A 16,743-nucleotide genomic window follows, 5' to 3' on the forward strand; every position below is an offset into this window, starting at 1 on the left:
TCTTTACCTGTCGAGTCTAAATCTGTACACATGATATCCGCGGAACGGAAAGGACGACAAAGCGCTGCAGGAGTGACACCTCCCTACTTCTCGATCTTTGGTTGCTGCTGAGTTACGGTTGGGCTTTCACGTGAGTCAAGTTTAGTTTTACGAATTTAAACCGTGATCCTGTGAGTTTGAAATAAAGTCATATGTATCATTAGAGGAGAAACACTCATCACTCTCTCATCCATACAAGACTGTGGTGTAGCCAGACAAAGGAGGAAACAATCGCGCACTAAAGCTAGTGGAACAGCTCAAAAGCTTCGTCGACATTAAATTATTAATAACTTCCATTTTCTTTTTTAAATCTAAGGTCTGAAAGCCAGAAAATGAACAATTCCCGGGAAAATAAAGAGAAAATCGAGCCACACAACCTGAAAGAAGAGGTATTGTGTTTGTGTGTATAAACTGTACACGATGGTTTGCATCATGTGTTTTGAATCTATGAACATATTTAATATATATTTCCTTCTTCTGATGTTTATGAACAAGGTGTTGGCAGCAGGGAAATGGGTGAAGCTGGAGAAAACCACATACATGGACCCTGCTGGAAACACCAGGTATTCTGGCTTAATGTTGATTTTTTTAATTCCTCTGGCACGACTCATTGTTGGTCCATTTGTTCCAGGTTCTGGGAGACGGCGAAGAGAACCACGAGGAAAACCGACACGGTAGCAGACGGTGAGTTGGACTGATTCCTTATGAAAAAGGTGGAACTTGAAGTCAACAAAGTGGTTCTGTGCAGGGGTGGGAATCATCGCGCTCCTCAAGCGGACTCTACATAAAGACTGTGTGGTGATGGTGAAGCAGTTCCGTCCACCCATGGGTTGCCACACTCTGGAGTTTCCCGCCGGTAATTTGACTCTATTGTATGGTTCGAGTACTACTTGATTTTTTAAAACATCACACTTGTGTACGATTCATGTGCCATACACACACACACACACTTCTTCACACAGTCGAGCAGGTCTGGTCGTGACGGTGAAGGGGCAAACTTTTATTGGTCAGTGTTCACATGAATAAATGCTTCAGGATCTATCTCTACTATTTGTTATTATGCTGGAGCAGTTTAAGGTACTGTATATTGTTCAACACTGCAGAAAACTGACCAGAAACTGTTTCCTTCAACTGAGAAAAAACTCTAAACTTAGGAAAATGTTGTCGGAACATGATCTGGAGCTTGTAATCCATGTGTTTGTTTCTTCTCGTCTGGACTATTGTAACAGTTTGTTTTCATGTCTAAACAAGAAGGATCTGTCTCGCCTGCAGTTGATACAAAACTCTGCAGCGAGAATTCTAACCCGCTCTAGTAGAAGAACTCACATTTCTCCGATCCGTAAAACTCTTCACTGGCTTCCAGTTTCTTTCAGGATCAACTTTAAAATTCTGGTTCTTACTTTCAGATCTATTCATGGTCAGACCTTACATCACTGATCTGATCCAGCCTTATACCTCTGAGGTCTGTGGATCAGAATCTACTGATGGTTCCTGAACACGGTTCAGGACCAGAGGAGAGAAATCCTTCCAGGCTGTTGCTCCTAAGCTTTGGAACGATCTTCCTCTCCCTCTGTGTTTGATGATCTACTGACTCCTTCAAGAAACATCTTAAGCTGTTCTATTTGTTCAGGCTTTTCCTTGATTTTTCTGGAACTCCTGTTGTGTTTTATCTTGATCTTTAAAATACAGTATATACTTTATTGAATATTGTTTTGATTGTTTAAGCGCTTTGTGACCCTGGTCTAGAAAAGCGCTCTACAAATAAAAATGACTTACTTACTTACTTACTTTACTACTCAATTGTTTTGTATTAGATTCTGACGTGATGAGCTGGAGATGTTTTGATTTTCTGACTAGTTTCCTCCCCTGTCATCCTTCATGTCTGAAAGGTTAAGTTGGCTGTATTTTTATGGCTCTCGCTTGTTTTCACAGGGTTGATCGATGACGGGGAGACGGCAGAGGTTGCCGCGTTGAGGGAGTTGAAGGAAGAAACCGGCTTCAAGGGGGAAGTAGTGGGAGTCACCCCAGGTATTGGCGATTCACATTCGTTGATTCTGTTTTTTTCCCCTCGTCTCTTCTCGTTATCCTCCTTTTATCTGTGCCGTCGATCCGTCGACTCTGACTAGACTGTGTGTTTGTTTGTCTGGTAACACAGTGACCTGCCTGGACCCTGGCCTGTCCAACTGCACCACACAGATCGTCATGGTGAATATCAATGGGGATGAAATGGAGAATATCAACCCAACTCAGCAACTGGGTGAGAAGAACCTTTACACCTTTTTTTTTTTCTTTACATTTCCTGAGCAATTTAGACCAAGTATTATCAATAAAACGATATTAGAGGCTAGTTATGAATATATGAAGACAGCAGTGGTCGAGATAAAGAAGGGAAAATATAAATAAATGTGTATTCTTTGGTAATGAGGACAATTCGATTTTTTTTTGCTACTAAGAATGGTAGCACAATTAAAATAACTTAAATTGATACTTAATTAAAAAAAATTTTTATCGTATAAACACATTTTTTATTTTAAAATTCTGTTTAAAATATGAAGATTAATTCAATTATTCTTATAATTATATTTTAAGAACAAGAATGAATCCCAAAAAGAAAAAAAGTTCTACTCTATAGTGTTAGTGTTGAACCGATAACTAGAAACTTGAGTTATCAGTTTGATAGTTGTACTCTGACACTCTGGGATGTAAACATAAATACAGTATCGCTACTGTCAAAGTATCCTGGGATCATCTGACCCAGACCGACATGATCGGCAACTTTCGATATGAATACAGTTAAAGTTAAACTTCCAAATTGGCAACGGCAGAAACGAAAGCCATCAGGCGTGCCGTAATAAATCATCGACGATACAAGATATGTTCATGGAACTAATGTCAGCAATATAAAAAATATGACCACGGGCTTCGTCATTATAAAGCGGCTTGAAAATAAGTGCCTTTTTTTTGGTCAAAAGGTTCCTGAAAACATACTATGTGTACTATTGTGGTTGTAATTTCCAATTATATTCAAGAAATGTCTGTTTTAAGCACTTAACATAACAAAAATTAATATTTTATTATTTTTCTTTTCTCTCCAGGTGATGGAGGTGAGTGTTTTCATCTAAAAAAAAATGAAATAAATATGACTTGGAAATAATGTCACGAGCCTCTATTTCTTTTCCCAGAGTTTGTGGAGGTCATGCTTTTACCTCTCGATGAGTTCCAGACCAAAATAGACGGTGAGACTTGGATGTAGGTGCAAAATATTTGGTGAAATTCATACTTTATCCCCCCCCCCCCCCCTACAGAGCTGCTGAAGAAAGAGAAAATCGTGGTGGACGCTAAGGTTTACATCTTTGCTATGGGCATGGTGCAGGCTTTCTTCAAACCCAGGGAGCTGCCTGTGCTCAAACAGTGATGGTCAGATGGCAGGAACCTTCTGAAGTGCTGCACTGTGGTCCTCAAACTAACTACTTTTAAACTTGCTATAGCGAATAATAATGATAACGATCGTGATGAAATGTCTGAGGAGGAATTCTGTGGCCTGTGTAGATGGCTTCAGGACGCTTTGTTCTTTGAGAAAAGAGCAGAATCAAATTTGCACGCATGATACAGGGTGTAGGACGCCTTGAAATGAGCTCATTTAGGTGCTGTATTTTGTTCTAATGAAATTAACCATTCACTCTCAAGTGACAGAAACATTCCTTCATTTTGCTAACTTTTACTAATGTAACTTCATTAAACTCTTCTTTTTTAATGTCTAATAATTCTGATCTTTGGAGCAACTAATTGAGAAAATCAGGACTTTTTAATTCTTGTAGGAAAGAACGTCCTGTTTGTAGGTGAATGTAAACAATCATGCCACTTGATATTCAATGTATTTTGGGTCGACGGTTCATGAAGATTTTGCCTAAATCTGTTACAAAGAAAACAATAAAAGTCATTCCAAAAATGTGGTTTGTTTTGTGTTTTGGAAACTCACTCAAAAGTGCAGTATCATAAAAAAAACGTATTGTGTAGAATTGTTTCTTTTGTTTTCCACATACCTTTACTTGACTTGGTATTATAGATTAAGAACTGATTATTTACAAACAATATGGAGATTAATTAAGACGCATGTAAATGTATATTGTTGAACTTATATATGCTTTGTTTAAGTTCTTTGTTAAGAAATGATTGTCTTATTTTTCCGTTAATTTCAAATACATTTTTGATTCGATCTTTTTTTCTTTTCTTTTTTTTTAAACAATTAAGCCCATTTTCTACGATTAATTGTTTTAAGTTAAGTTTTAGTTCCCATAATATTAATGCGCTAAATCGTCAGCAGGGGGTGGTATAGACCTTAGTCTAGTGTAGAACTCCGCTCCTGAGCACAGAAGAAGAAAAGCGGAACAATCACAATCCAAAGTAGTTTTTATGAATTTTGATTAAAAGAAAACACAGTATTAACGTTGTTTTTAGCGACAAAAATCATTCTTTATATTTTACAAATACTTAAAAGGGATACAAACCCATATTATTTTAACTTAAAAGACATGAATCAAACATGGAATTTTCTGTTAAAGGTGAGTTTTTTTCATCCATGGGCACAAAACAAGCTTCGTAGAATCAATGTCATGTGTCTGTTTGTATTTGAAACTTACTGACGTAACAGAAAAATAATTCAATTTTTTAAGGTAAGTAGTTAACTTCAAAAAACCTAAAAACAACGTAATTAAAAAGACTGTAAACATTGATATCAAGCGACAGAAACAGTGAAGTCCACATTTGTAACTATTTATTTCTACATTATTCCTTATTTTCTCCATTTGATAATGTACTTCTAAAGGCAGTTTAAAGGCCATTATAGCTAAAGCTTGATCAACCTTTGCCCTCAATGTTTCTCAAACATGTTTTTTTTTTCTCTCAAAAGGTTTAGCGAAGAGGAAACACATGGATCTACACGACTGTAGACAGAGAGCCGCGGACTCGGGCTCACTCGCTCACCCACAGGCTATCAACCAAAATCACTTGGGTCACGTCCCAAACAGAGGGCTTTATCCTAGGGAATCCAGAAAACGGAATCATGCTGGTAAACCCCTCCACCCCCCCCCCAAAAAAAACCAAAACTATATATATTTTAAACAGTCATTCATTTTATCTGAGATTTCATCTCCTTTTCCAGAGAACAAATAGTATATTTTATTTAAATTCTTTTTGAAACCCCTTTCCTTCATGTGAATATACAATTATGTTTTTATTGAGGCATTTTTTCTCCCAAAACATATAATGGTTAAGTGATAATTCTCACTTTCCGTAGGTTTGAGTGTGAGGATAATTGGTGGTTCTTTTATGTTGGTTGTAATAGACTTCTGAACTGTTTCAGGCCCTAAGTAACTGGGATTGGCTCAATTTAAATGTAAATTCAATCGGGAATAAGTGAATGAATTCAGTTCAATTCTTCTTCAGTAGTGTTTACACTTTTTTCATTGTCATTATTCCCCTCTGGACAGGAGTGTCATCAGTTTCCGCTCGAACAGCTTCATCACAGACACCAGAAGAGAATGACGAGGACGAGGAGATAAACGATGCTTGTCTGTTAGCTGCGGCGCTGCAGCAGGAGCAGGAGCAGGAGCAGGAGCAGGAGCAGGAGCAGGAGCAGGAGGACTACTTGGAAGGAATGACGCCACAGATGTTTGGGGACGATGAGTTTCAATCAATGGAAGATGACCCGCGGACTCAAGCGGAGGAAATTCTCGATGTCCACTATGGCCTCCTGGGCAGCGACGATCACCTGCATCAGCCTAAATCCTGCATCCAGGACTTGCCGGAGGAGGTTCTGTGGCAAGTGCTGGTTCTCCTTCCGGCCCAGGACCTCTATCGCTGTGTTCGCCTCGTCTGTCAACGCTGGAAGATCATTGTTGAAGACCCCAAGGTAACAATTCTCCTTTTTTTTTAAATTTATTTGTGTGTACAAATTAAACTTCTCCAGTATATGTATTCAGATAATGTATACAACAAACAACCTACACTGTCTTGTACACACTCTCTGTCATCCAGAAACACTCACACATACCCAAGCACCCGCTGCATACTTGAGAGTCATTTATGGCCTCAGATTGGGCTCATAATGGCACAATTTCAGGCGCATAAACACCATAAATTGTTATCTAATAACAATAAAGTTGTTCATATAAAGAGGTTATAAAGTTTATGTAAAAGAGAGTTGTTGAACAATCTTGAGATGAAAATAAACCCATGTTTAATTTTACCACGATCACTGCTGTTACAATCTTTATTAATAATTTGACTGTGTGTGAAATATTGATGCTAAATGAAATTAGCTTTATTTTAAACACATTCCGGAAAACGTAGCTGGTGTAAATGTCTTTTTCTGATATTCCTGCCTTTGTGTTTAAAAGAGTGCGATATAACTAGCAGTTGGTGCGGATAGTGGTTCAAATGAAAGAAAAAAATAAGTTTGCGTGAAGGAAGTTGATTTAATACAAATATGAAAACATTCCAAAGCCCTCAGGTATGAATGATTTTATTTTGCCAAAGCTTGTATCTTTGTTTTTCCAGTTTGTTCCTTACAGGAAACAGTACTTTTGCTTCACCATGCTGGAGGACAAAACTGTCACAGAGGTGGAAGACATCCTGAATAAAAGAGGCATCAATAGGTCATCAGAGCACAGCATCCAAAATCTCATCGCGTAAGTTTGTCTCCTATTTGAAGTCACCAGATATTAGTGTAACCACCATCTCCTCACAGATGCATGGCTCAGCATGAATTCGGGGAACTAGTCGATCCCTCCAGGATTCTGACTTGCGTGAGCAAACATCGTCTTTTTCCACAAGCGGAGGCCAGCGTCCGAATATGTCTGAAGAACATTCCAAGGTTCATCCATTGTGACTCTGAGGTGCGTCAATACTAAATACATTGTTGTTAATGAGAAATAATATCTAAGGAATGATGGACTCCAGCTCTTGCATGATGTTGTCTGACCTGTGCAGGGTCCGGGGCCATGTGCCGTCATGGCCGTGCTGCTGGTCCTGAGTGAGAACGTCTGCGACGTGCAACAGCTTGCGACTCTTCTCCACGGCTGCATGTCGCACGTCGCCGTCACAGAGTTCCTTAATCACATGGCCACGATGTTGCTGGCCATGAAGAGGAACGAGGTTCTCATTAGTAACCGGTGAGTCTCCAGATATTTTTGGACAAATGAATCTCCTGGGTCTTGACATTCTTAGTTTTGGACCCGACAACCTCTGCGGCAGTTTCTCTAATCCAACCGTTTTGTTTGTCAACACAACGTTTTCAATAGGAAAACCAACTTCATACTTATTTATACTTAAGTAATTGAATTTTCTTTTTTTGTGACTAGTATTTTCAGCAAAGGTTAATATTCTTTTTTTTTTTTAGAAAAGATTTTTCTATCTAACTTTGTAGGTTAATGATTGATTATATCAATCTAATGTGATATTTGTTACATTAAATAACATACACAATCAACTACTGAAGTCATATACAATTGGATGGATGGATGGATGGATCATTATAAACATAATAAAAATCTCATAGTAGTTATTAATGTTCTCTTCTTTGTTGATAAATATGTTAGTGTTGTCATTCGTATTTGTCGTCGATGTTGTTCTAGTTAACGTTTTATTCAAACTTTATTTAGCCAGTGATGAGGTAGACATTATGAATTATTCCAGCAAAACAGGGGAACATTTTCTTAAAACAAAAATCAAATTAATTGACAAAGATAATGTTTTTTGTATCTTAGCTTCAGAATTTTTTTTTGGGCTTCTTCTCAGCCAAAACAGCGCAAGTGGGCGGGGCTTAAGCATATTTCCTAATGTTGATATCTTTATTAAATGAGAGATTTGTGCAAAAAGAAACATACTGATGAGAATAATAGAGGTCCTAGAACAATTTAAGAGACACAATCCGCACATTAGGTGCCATTTAAACAAAAAATGACGTCAGTAAAACATGCTTTGCTGTGAATTACGCATTTATTTATTAAAAAGAACTTTACGACAAAGCAGGAGAGGAATCATCTTGACCAAAATAGTAGAGGTGCAAGTATAACACCAAGTCTTTCGAGATAGGATGAGGATGCTAATGTGTTGTCCGCTCGCTATAGTAAATGGAAATTTATGATCCATTTTTCTTTATTTAGAGAATGTTTTCTTCTTCCAGGCCACATTATAACATCTACTACGTCTTACATCTGATGGAGAACGGCCCCTTTCATCTCTACTCCTGTGACAGCAGGTGAGACGTCTTTCTTGAAGCCCAACACACTTTAAATGGAATTTAGATTGAAATAGTTTGTATCTCACACAGGCAGCAGCGGATGAATCTGACTCGAGAACAGCAGCTGATTCTCAGCCACAACATACAAAGGGACCATGTAGTCAAGATTAAGGCCTTTGCAGGTAAACTGCACGTGTACATCCATGTATTTGAAATAGAATCGACTACAAAATAAGAGAAAACGAAACCAAAAGATAAAACTTAAATAAAATATGAACTGTCCAAAAATCGGACGTGACTCGAACCTTCTTATATAAGCTTATGAATCTCTTCTTATATAGGGTTTTCCAAAATAAGATGGGAAAAAAATGATTTAACATTTGTTTAATTTTCTGCTTTGAAATGCGTTAATGTGAAACTTGAAATTTGCTGAGTATTACAAACTAGCATAAGTTTTTACTTTGAAATGTGTTGTTTTTCCAAAATAAATCCTATTAAGTTCAATTTCTCCTGCCCATGTGGTCACTTTACACGTAACATTGTATATATAGATATATATATATCTATCTAAAATATTTTATCATTTAAAAACCACATTTGGTTCAGTTCATTAGCCTTGTTTATTTATTATATCTTAGCTTGATACACAATACCTGTGACATTTCTGCTCATTATTTTGAACTTTTGTCTAGAAAATCTGATTTGTACTCGTAACATTTTGATTCGCAACCTTTCTAAGGAGTGCTTTATTACAGTCGAGCTGCCCTCCCGTCTTCTCTTAGCGCAGGGGTAGGGAACCTGGTCCAGAAAGAGCCGCAGTGGGTGCAGGTTTTCGTTCCAACCATTCAAGAGGACACATTTTATCCAATCAGGTGTCTTAGGAGTGTAATCAGTTGATTGTCAGTCTGGTGTTGCTTGTTCAGCTGAAACCTCATTGGTTAAACTGTACATGCTTGATCGGTTGGAACAAAAACCTGCACCCACTGCGGCTCTTTCTGGACCAGGTTCCCTACCCCTGTCTTAGCGGAATGGTTCAACTCCTCTCCTCTGCTCAGGTACAGGGAAGACCACCACTCTGGTCAAGTACGCCGAGCAGTTCCCCAATCGCCACTTCCTCTACGTGGCGTTCAACAAGTCGGTTGCCAGCGAGGCGAGTAAGCGTTTCCCTTACAACGTGGACTGCAGGACGGTGCACTCGTTGGCCTACAAAGACACCGGAATTAGGTGAGATCTTCACCTCGTAAAGAAACGAGTATCTCTCCATTGAGCTGAACTCTTGATTTGAATTTTTGAAGAGATTGAATCCTTTGAAAGTGAAGAGACGTTGAAAACAATAGTTCCTGAGGAATACCACTTTTTCTTCCCAGGTATCGTAAAGCAGGAAAGCTGAACTTTAACCTCACCCCTTTAGCCATCAGCGCCGTGTTGCCAGAAGGCAGGGGCGGCTTTGCAAAGGCCAAAGTCGTGTTGAACACTCTGAACACCTTCATGGCTTCGACCGACGCCACCGTCAGCGAGAGACACGTCCCCAACTTCTACCCCAACAGGAACGAAGGGAAAGCCATCTTGGCGGAAGAGAGGAAGGTAAGGGGGGGAAATAAAGGCTGCTTCCAAAATCCTTTTCAAAATGTATCTGATTCCACCGCAGATGTTTGTGGAAGACGCTCAATGGATTTGGAGAAAAATGAAAGATATGAATGAGACGAAGGAGCCGGCCTACAACATGACCCACGACGGTGAGAGAGTTCAAATGTCTTAAAAAGCTTTATCAGGTTTTAATCTGAGATCTGCAGGTTATCTCAAATTGTGGCAACTCCAAACACCTCAACTGGACTATGATGTCATCTTCATCGACGAGGCGCAGGACTGCACTCCAGGTGAGTGAGGCAGTACAAGCCTATCAGAAACGTGTTTTTTAATTTTTTATGTCACCTTCCCATCAGCCATCATGGACGTGCTGCTGTCTCAACGATGCGGCAAAATCCTGGTGGGGGATCCGCATCAGCAGATTTACACCTTCAGAGGAGCCGTCAACGCTCTGGATCATGTGGACCACACACACATGTTCTACCTGACGCAGGTGTGGACACTTGTTTGACCGGATTGATACCGTTGTATTTATTTTCATCTAAGATGAAATGCAGGGAATCTCTGGTCCAATTATTCATCGCTAACTTTAAAGGCAACGATAGTTCATTAACTAGTTCAGGTAAAAACACACATAAATATTAATTTATTCTTTCATTATTGTTAAAAATTGACCAGAAAGTTTACATACAGAACAGTATATTCAAAAATAATAACAAATACTGTTAATAATAAAATAAGGATAGATGTAACAACAACAATAAATAGAGATACAAGTGCAACACAGTACAGAAGTGAAGAATGGAGTTATAATACTAATAAAAAACATTTAAAAAACAGGATACTGGTTTTAAATATTAAAAAAAATATGGCCATTCATCCAACATCCGACCCCATGTTTCTGTTCAGCAGGTCTTGAACCATTAGTGAGTTTCATGCAATTGAAGTTGAACCATGAAATTGTTTGTGAGTTCACTGTATCTATGTTACTATTAAAGCACAATGTAATGTAATTGATATGATGTGACAATATGTTTGAAAATCAATAACTTGCTGCAACATATGGAAACAAAACGACTTTGAACTACTTCATATTTGTAGATATTTACTTGGTTCACATTTCTTAATTCTGAACTAAACTAGTTTAAATTTGTGAACTGAAGTTTGAACTAGTCGAAGGTTAACTTTCCATGACTGAAGGTCTTGTGGTATTTGTTCCTGGAATGCTTCAAATGTCCCGTCTTCATAACTGCTAAGGAATAAAATACCCTAAAAGTTTGTTGTCACTTCTAATCCTGAACCTGTACGTTGTTCTGCAGAGTTTTCGATTTGGTGCCGAGATCGCCTACGTGGGAGCCACCATCCTCTCGGTGTGCAAGAAGGTCCAGAAGATTCTCGTCGGAGGGAATCAAAATGGTAAGTAGAAGTTGAAAGCTGTTTTTCCTCCGTTCAAAACAACGTAACAATCACATACTAGCCGGTAATAAAAACAAACTCAAAATCGCAATTGTAAAAATATATATATATTTTTTTTAAACATAAGAGACATACACAAATAAAAAAGTCTTAAGATGTTTCTTGAAGGAGTCAGTAGATCATCAAACACAGAGGGAGAGGAAGATCGTTCCAAAGTTTAGAAGCAACAGCCTGGAAGGATTTCTCTCCTCTGGTCCTGAAGCGTGTTCAGGAACCATCAGTCGATTCTGATCCACAGACCTCAGAGCCCGAGCTGGGGTGTAAGGCTGGATCAGATCACTGATGTAAGGAGGAGTCTGACCATGAATAGATCTGAAAGTAAGAACCAGAATTTTTAAATTGTTCTTTAAAGAAACTGTCAGCCAGTGAAGAGATTTAAGGATTGGAGAAATGTGAGTTCTCCTACTAGAGCGGGTCAGAATTCTTTCTGCAGTTTTGTATCAACTGCAGGCGAGACAGATCCTTCTTGTTAAGACATGAAAGCAAACTGTTACAATAGTCTAAACTAGAAGACACAAACGCATGGATTATAAGATCCAGATCCTGTTTCATGAGTTTAATGCACCCATCTTGTCCATGTGAAGGAAGTGTGCTCGATGAACCTGCCACGTTAGCCTCGATCGCTGAAGCCAAGAAGCCCGGCAGCGGCACCACCGCCATCTTGTCCAGGTGCAACATCAGCGTGTTCGACAAAGCCGTGCAGCTGATCGACACCAACCCGCTCTGCCAACTGCACTTCATCGGGGTGAGTGTGAAGATCCGAACGCGACCCTCATGTGTGTTCTTCATGAGCGCTCTCTCATGGCAGGGTCTGGTCAGCATCGGTCTGGGTCAGATATTGGAAATTTGGGAGCTTTCGAATGGGAACCAACGGCAATGTAAGTCTTTCAAGATTCTCTCTCTCTCTCTCTCTCTCTCAAACACAAACACCGAACATATTTTATATCTACCAAAAATATTGAGATTCAATTTATACCTTCGTCCTTCTTCACCAAACACTGACAGCAAATTAATCGAACATCAGTTTAACTTTTGATGGACATCTGTATAATCTTATCCTTATTTTATCCTAAACACTGGCATCTTTGTAGATCACGATATAAACATGAAAATAAATGTACCTTCCAGTGGGCCGAAGCACTAAAATCACTTGGCGGGCCAGATTTGTCGTGTTAACCTGAATATATGTTGACAACTGACCAGGAGACTAAAGCTACTATACTACTGTTTTTGAGGTGTTGAGCTAAAACAAAGTCTGCTTTCAATCTTGGTTTGATTGATGTTCATATGTCTGTTGAACCAGGTTATATGTCGATTAATGAGTGTATTTTTTATTTTTGTTCTCGGCTCTAATGTGTCCTGCAGATTTTAAAGAGCCTCTGATTCGCTGGTTTGCTAAAGCTAAGCAACCGTTCCAGGCTTTGAAGAAGTACGCGCTCAACACGGAGGACATCAACCTGGAGGGCAAGATCAGCATCGTAGAAAGATACCAGAGAAGAATACCTGAGCTGGTGACTCGCATCACTCGCTGCTCTGTGGACGCCATCTCTGATGCAGGCACGCACACACACACGCACACACCCCCGCACGCACACACGCACACACACACACACACACGCACACACGCACGCACACACTCACGCACGCACGCACGCACACACACACACACACACACACACACGCACGCACGCACGCACGCACGCACGCACGCATGCACACACGCACGCACACACAGACTCATCACACACACACACAGATTTATCGCACAACCACACACAGACTCTTCAATTCAATTCAATTTTATTTAAAGTGTCTTATCATAACAAAGTTATCTCAAGACACTATACAGTTGAAATAAGACTATAGTTGATTAAGGATAAACTGATCCCAGCAATACAACAAAGAGCAAGAAGCGAAACACTGTACATTAGCTATGGCGAGGAAAAACTTCCTTTTAGAAGGCAGAAACCTCGAGAGGAACCTGACGGCCTGCCGCTTTGACAGGCTGGGAGGAAGGATTGGTGGGTAGACAGATGGATAAGGAGAGGAGTGAGGGAAATTATAGTGAGAAAAAAAGAGGAGAGTGTAGGAGAGTCCATGGACACACACACACAGACTCTTCACACACACACAGACTTATCGCACACACACACACAGACTTATCGCACACACACACACAGACTTATCACACGCACACACAGACTCTTCGCACGCACACACACACACACACACACACACACACACACACACACACACAAAATAGTATGTATATTTAATGCAAATTCATTGTTGTCTTCAACATTCCAACGACAAAACATTTCAGTAATTATCAGCAGCTTTAGGATCAAATCAATCAAATGTTTAGGTAGAAAAGTAAAAAAAAATGTTTATAAGGAAGATAAATATTAAGCATTATTCTTCAATCTATTATCTATAAGGTGCAACATGTGCTTTTGTGTTTGATCGAAAATCGAAAGATCGAAAGGAAAAAGAAATGAATTAAACTAATTTAATTAAAAAAAACAACAACATCATACCTGAACAAACTGATCTGATCAAAGTAATGATCCGTAAACAAATGAACCACAAACATAACTGACGAGAAAACAAACAATACAAACTCATCAGTGTTTTTAGTTTCTCAATATACATATATGTTGCAAATAAAGATATAAGTGAAACATTAAATAGATGTTGAACCATATTTGTGTTGAGATTATGATGAAACATTTCTCTGGTGGAAAGTATTTACAAGGTTGATCAACTCAACGCTGATGCAGGCAAACGTGAGCCTGAGCTGAACTTTGTCCAGGTTTGTTGTTCAGGAAATATCAACGACAACGTCTAGTGTCCAGATAAGTGTGTGTCTAGTTAACTAATGAGGTCACTCGGCTTGATATCCAGTGTCTCGTTCCAGACTTCATCCTGGGGACGGTCCACAAGGCCAAAGGTCTGGAGTTCGACGCGGTGCTGATCACGGACGACTTCGCCGCGATACCGTGCTCCAAACACCAGCTGCGGAATCACTCCGGCTTCTCCTTCGGTGAGCGCCGGCGTCTCTCTCAGGAGGTTCCTGGTTGACCCGTCTCCTCTCGAGCACAGGCAGGATTCCCGACGACGAGTGGAACCTCCTGTACGTGGCCATAACCCGAGCCAGGACCGTCATGATCATGACCGCGAACGTTCAGCGCATCCTCACCATGGCTGGGGTGAGATTCTGATGATGCTAACTGTCTTTTTTTCCATCCTCTTCTACTGCTTACCTGAGATTTGAAAACCCTGACCCTGGTATTAGAAAGAGTCTCTCTCCTCAAAAACATCCTCTTCTTCTCAGGAAGTCCTAGACCAACTGAGATACATAGTCCTGGGTGCGACCAAGAGCCTCGTCCTAGTAAGATGTGCCTTGCTAGGACTCTTAAAAAACGAAACGGTGCTTCTACTTTAAATCTCCCCTGGATTACCGAGGTCCTCACCCTGTAGAGAAAACTCTTTTCTTTCGGTCAAACTTGACTTCAGGTGAGAGTAGAAGTCCCCTGGTGAATCAGGAGATAGTAAGTAAGTAAGTAATATTTATTTATATAGCGCTTTTCCAGACCAGGGTCACAAAGCGCTTAAACAATCAAAACAATATTCAATAAAATATATACTTTAAAGATCAAGATAAAGCTGATAACACAACAGGAGTTCCAGAAAATCAAGGAAAAGCCTGAACAAATAGAAACGTCTTAAGATGTTTCTTAAAGGAGTCAGTAGACTCCATCAAGCGCAAAGAGAGAGGAAGATTGTTCCAAAGCTTAGGATAGCTTAGGAGATGTGCCTGATGCTAACTAGTCCGGTCGTGCACACGCTTTGCTGTGGGAGGAACATCCGTTGAAAAAAGAGAAAGCTTTGTGCAGAGATTGTGTGACTGATCCTCGGGTTGTGTTTGGACAGGAATACTTCATGACCACCGAGATGCCCACGAACCAGGAAGCGTCGTGCTCCATCCACAACTGCCCAAACAGTCTGACCCCGGGCGCAGCCTTCACCGTTTCCAGGAGAGTCATGAGCTGCGTAAGTACAATGGTTTTCTAGCTTGTGTAGCAGCCAATCGGCAAAGCGTGAGCAGCATTTTCGAATAATAAAAAAGACATACTTAATGTTTATGATTTATGGTTTGCCCCCAATGAACACCCTAAACAGCTGTCTGTTCATCTCACCCCCTCTCAAAGAACTCATTATAGCAGCCAGTCAGACTTTCTACATAGAATGAATCTTTCGGAAGTCTTGGTCCTTGAATTGTGTATTTCAACGGCACCATCAGTAAAACGGCTAAATGCATCTTTAGCATGGTAAGAGTACTTTAATAACCATTTTTTTAATGACTTTTTGTAAATATGTTATTTCCCTCTTGTGGACCATTTGGGGGTTTTTCCGTTAAAGGTAAACAAAAGTTTACAACAAACTTAATTTTGTAACAGCGACAAGTTTGTCGCATGTAATAGAAACAGTACATTCATTTCTATGTAAATCAGCTGCATTCAATGTAGTTGGTGTTAAGTTAAGAAAATTGTAGAATAAAACCTAAATATATTTTTGTTTCACAAACATGCTGCAGTTTCCATGGAACAGATTGGTAATAAAAATTACAACTGAAAAGGGTTCTGACTTGATCCTTGTGGAACACCTAAATAGAAGCCATATAAAGATGTTTTTTCCATCTTTGCGTCTACTTCGACTCCAGATCATGAGACCCGGTGAGAACTGTGGTGGGCCGCTCTGCGGGAGGTGCGTCTGGACCCGGGCCGGACCCCTCGCCCACCTCATGATGGACTACAGTCACTACAGGGAGCAGCTCCACCCACTTTTGCACGAACCCCCGCAGATGTTCCAGTGCTGGTTTTGACACTCGGAGCCCAAATCTGTCTTTCGGATAATGCTGAGTCATGGAAAAATGAATGAATGACGCATCAAATGCTCACACGACATGATTGATAAAAGGACATGAACAAAATATAACCATTAAGAGTGAAGTAAGTCAGTAAAGGCCTGAAAAGATCTGGCAGCCAGTGAAGCGTTTTAAGGATCAGATCACGTTTGTCTATGTTTTTTGGTGTTTTATAATTTAAATTGTGAAAGAAATGATGATTTACTTGTTGTATCGTTCAGCAAATAATGTTTACATACTTGTGTTAGTCACAATAATGAAAGTATTTTTACATTAAACCAATCCAGCATCTATAGGATTTGTCCAATATCTTTTCATCATCTCATTTCCATCCACATTTAACCAAGTCAATAACTTCTCTACTTGAGTTTGTGAGAAAAAAAACAACTAAAATCTCAATGTAAGCGTCACTAGAATTGACCTGGAACGTGGGAGGAAGCGCTTACGGAGAAAAGAAACTCAGCTGAGAAGA

The 16,743-nt window shown here is 39.7% G+C and overlaps 2 protein-coding genes across 2 annotated transcripts; both read left to right on the forward strand.

Moving 5' to 3' along the window:
- Window positions 1-101: 101 nt before the first annotated feature.
- nudt5 (nudix (nucleoside diphosphate linked moiety X)-type motif 5) lies at window positions 102-3,988 on the forward strand. The gene is made up of 8 exons (XM_087786779.1): window positions 102-130; window positions 356-428; window positions 535-602; window positions 671-723; window positions 788-895; window positions 1,972-2,067; window positions 2,195-3,275; window positions 3,345-3,988. The coding sequence occupies exons 2-7, from the start codon at window positions 372-374 to the stop codon at window positions 2,440-2,442; spliced, it is 630 nt and encodes a 209-aa protein (XP_087642905.1). The 5' UTR covers window positions 102-130; window positions 356-371; the 3' UTR covers window positions 2,443-3,275; window positions 3,345-3,988.
- Window positions 3,989-4,427: 439 nt separating this feature from the next.
- On the forward strand, window positions 4,428-16,564 carry fbh1 (F-box DNA helicase 1). The gene is made up of 21 exons (XM_087786780.1): window positions 4,428-4,601; window positions 4,949-5,107; window positions 5,529-5,950; window positions 6,598-6,728; window positions 6,788-6,935; window positions 7,030-7,211; window positions 8,225-8,299; window positions 8,372-8,463; window positions 9,337-9,505; window positions 9,649-9,865; window positions 9,930-10,017; window positions 10,075-10,158; window positions 10,225-10,361; window positions 11,188-11,284; window positions 11,929-12,089; window positions 12,153-12,222; window positions 12,710-12,901; window positions 14,262-14,387; window positions 14,447-14,553; window positions 15,278-15,397; window positions 16,068-16,564. The coding sequence occupies exons 1-21, from the start codon at window positions 4,583-4,585 to the stop codon at window positions 16,227-16,229; spliced, it is 2,958 nt and encodes a 985-aa protein (XP_087642906.1). The 5' UTR covers window positions 4,428-4,582; the 3' UTR covers window positions 16,230-16,564.
- Window positions 16,565-16,743: the final 179 nt, after the last annotated feature.

Source organism: Callionymus lyra, chromosome 3 (assembly GCF_982586985.1).
Source record: "Callionymus lyra chromosome 3, fCalLyr1.hap1.1, whole genome shotgun sequence".
In the NCBI taxonomy this organism is placed as follows: Eukaryota; Metazoa; Chordata; class Actinopteri; order Syngnathiformes; family Callionymidae; genus Callionymus; species Callionymus lyra.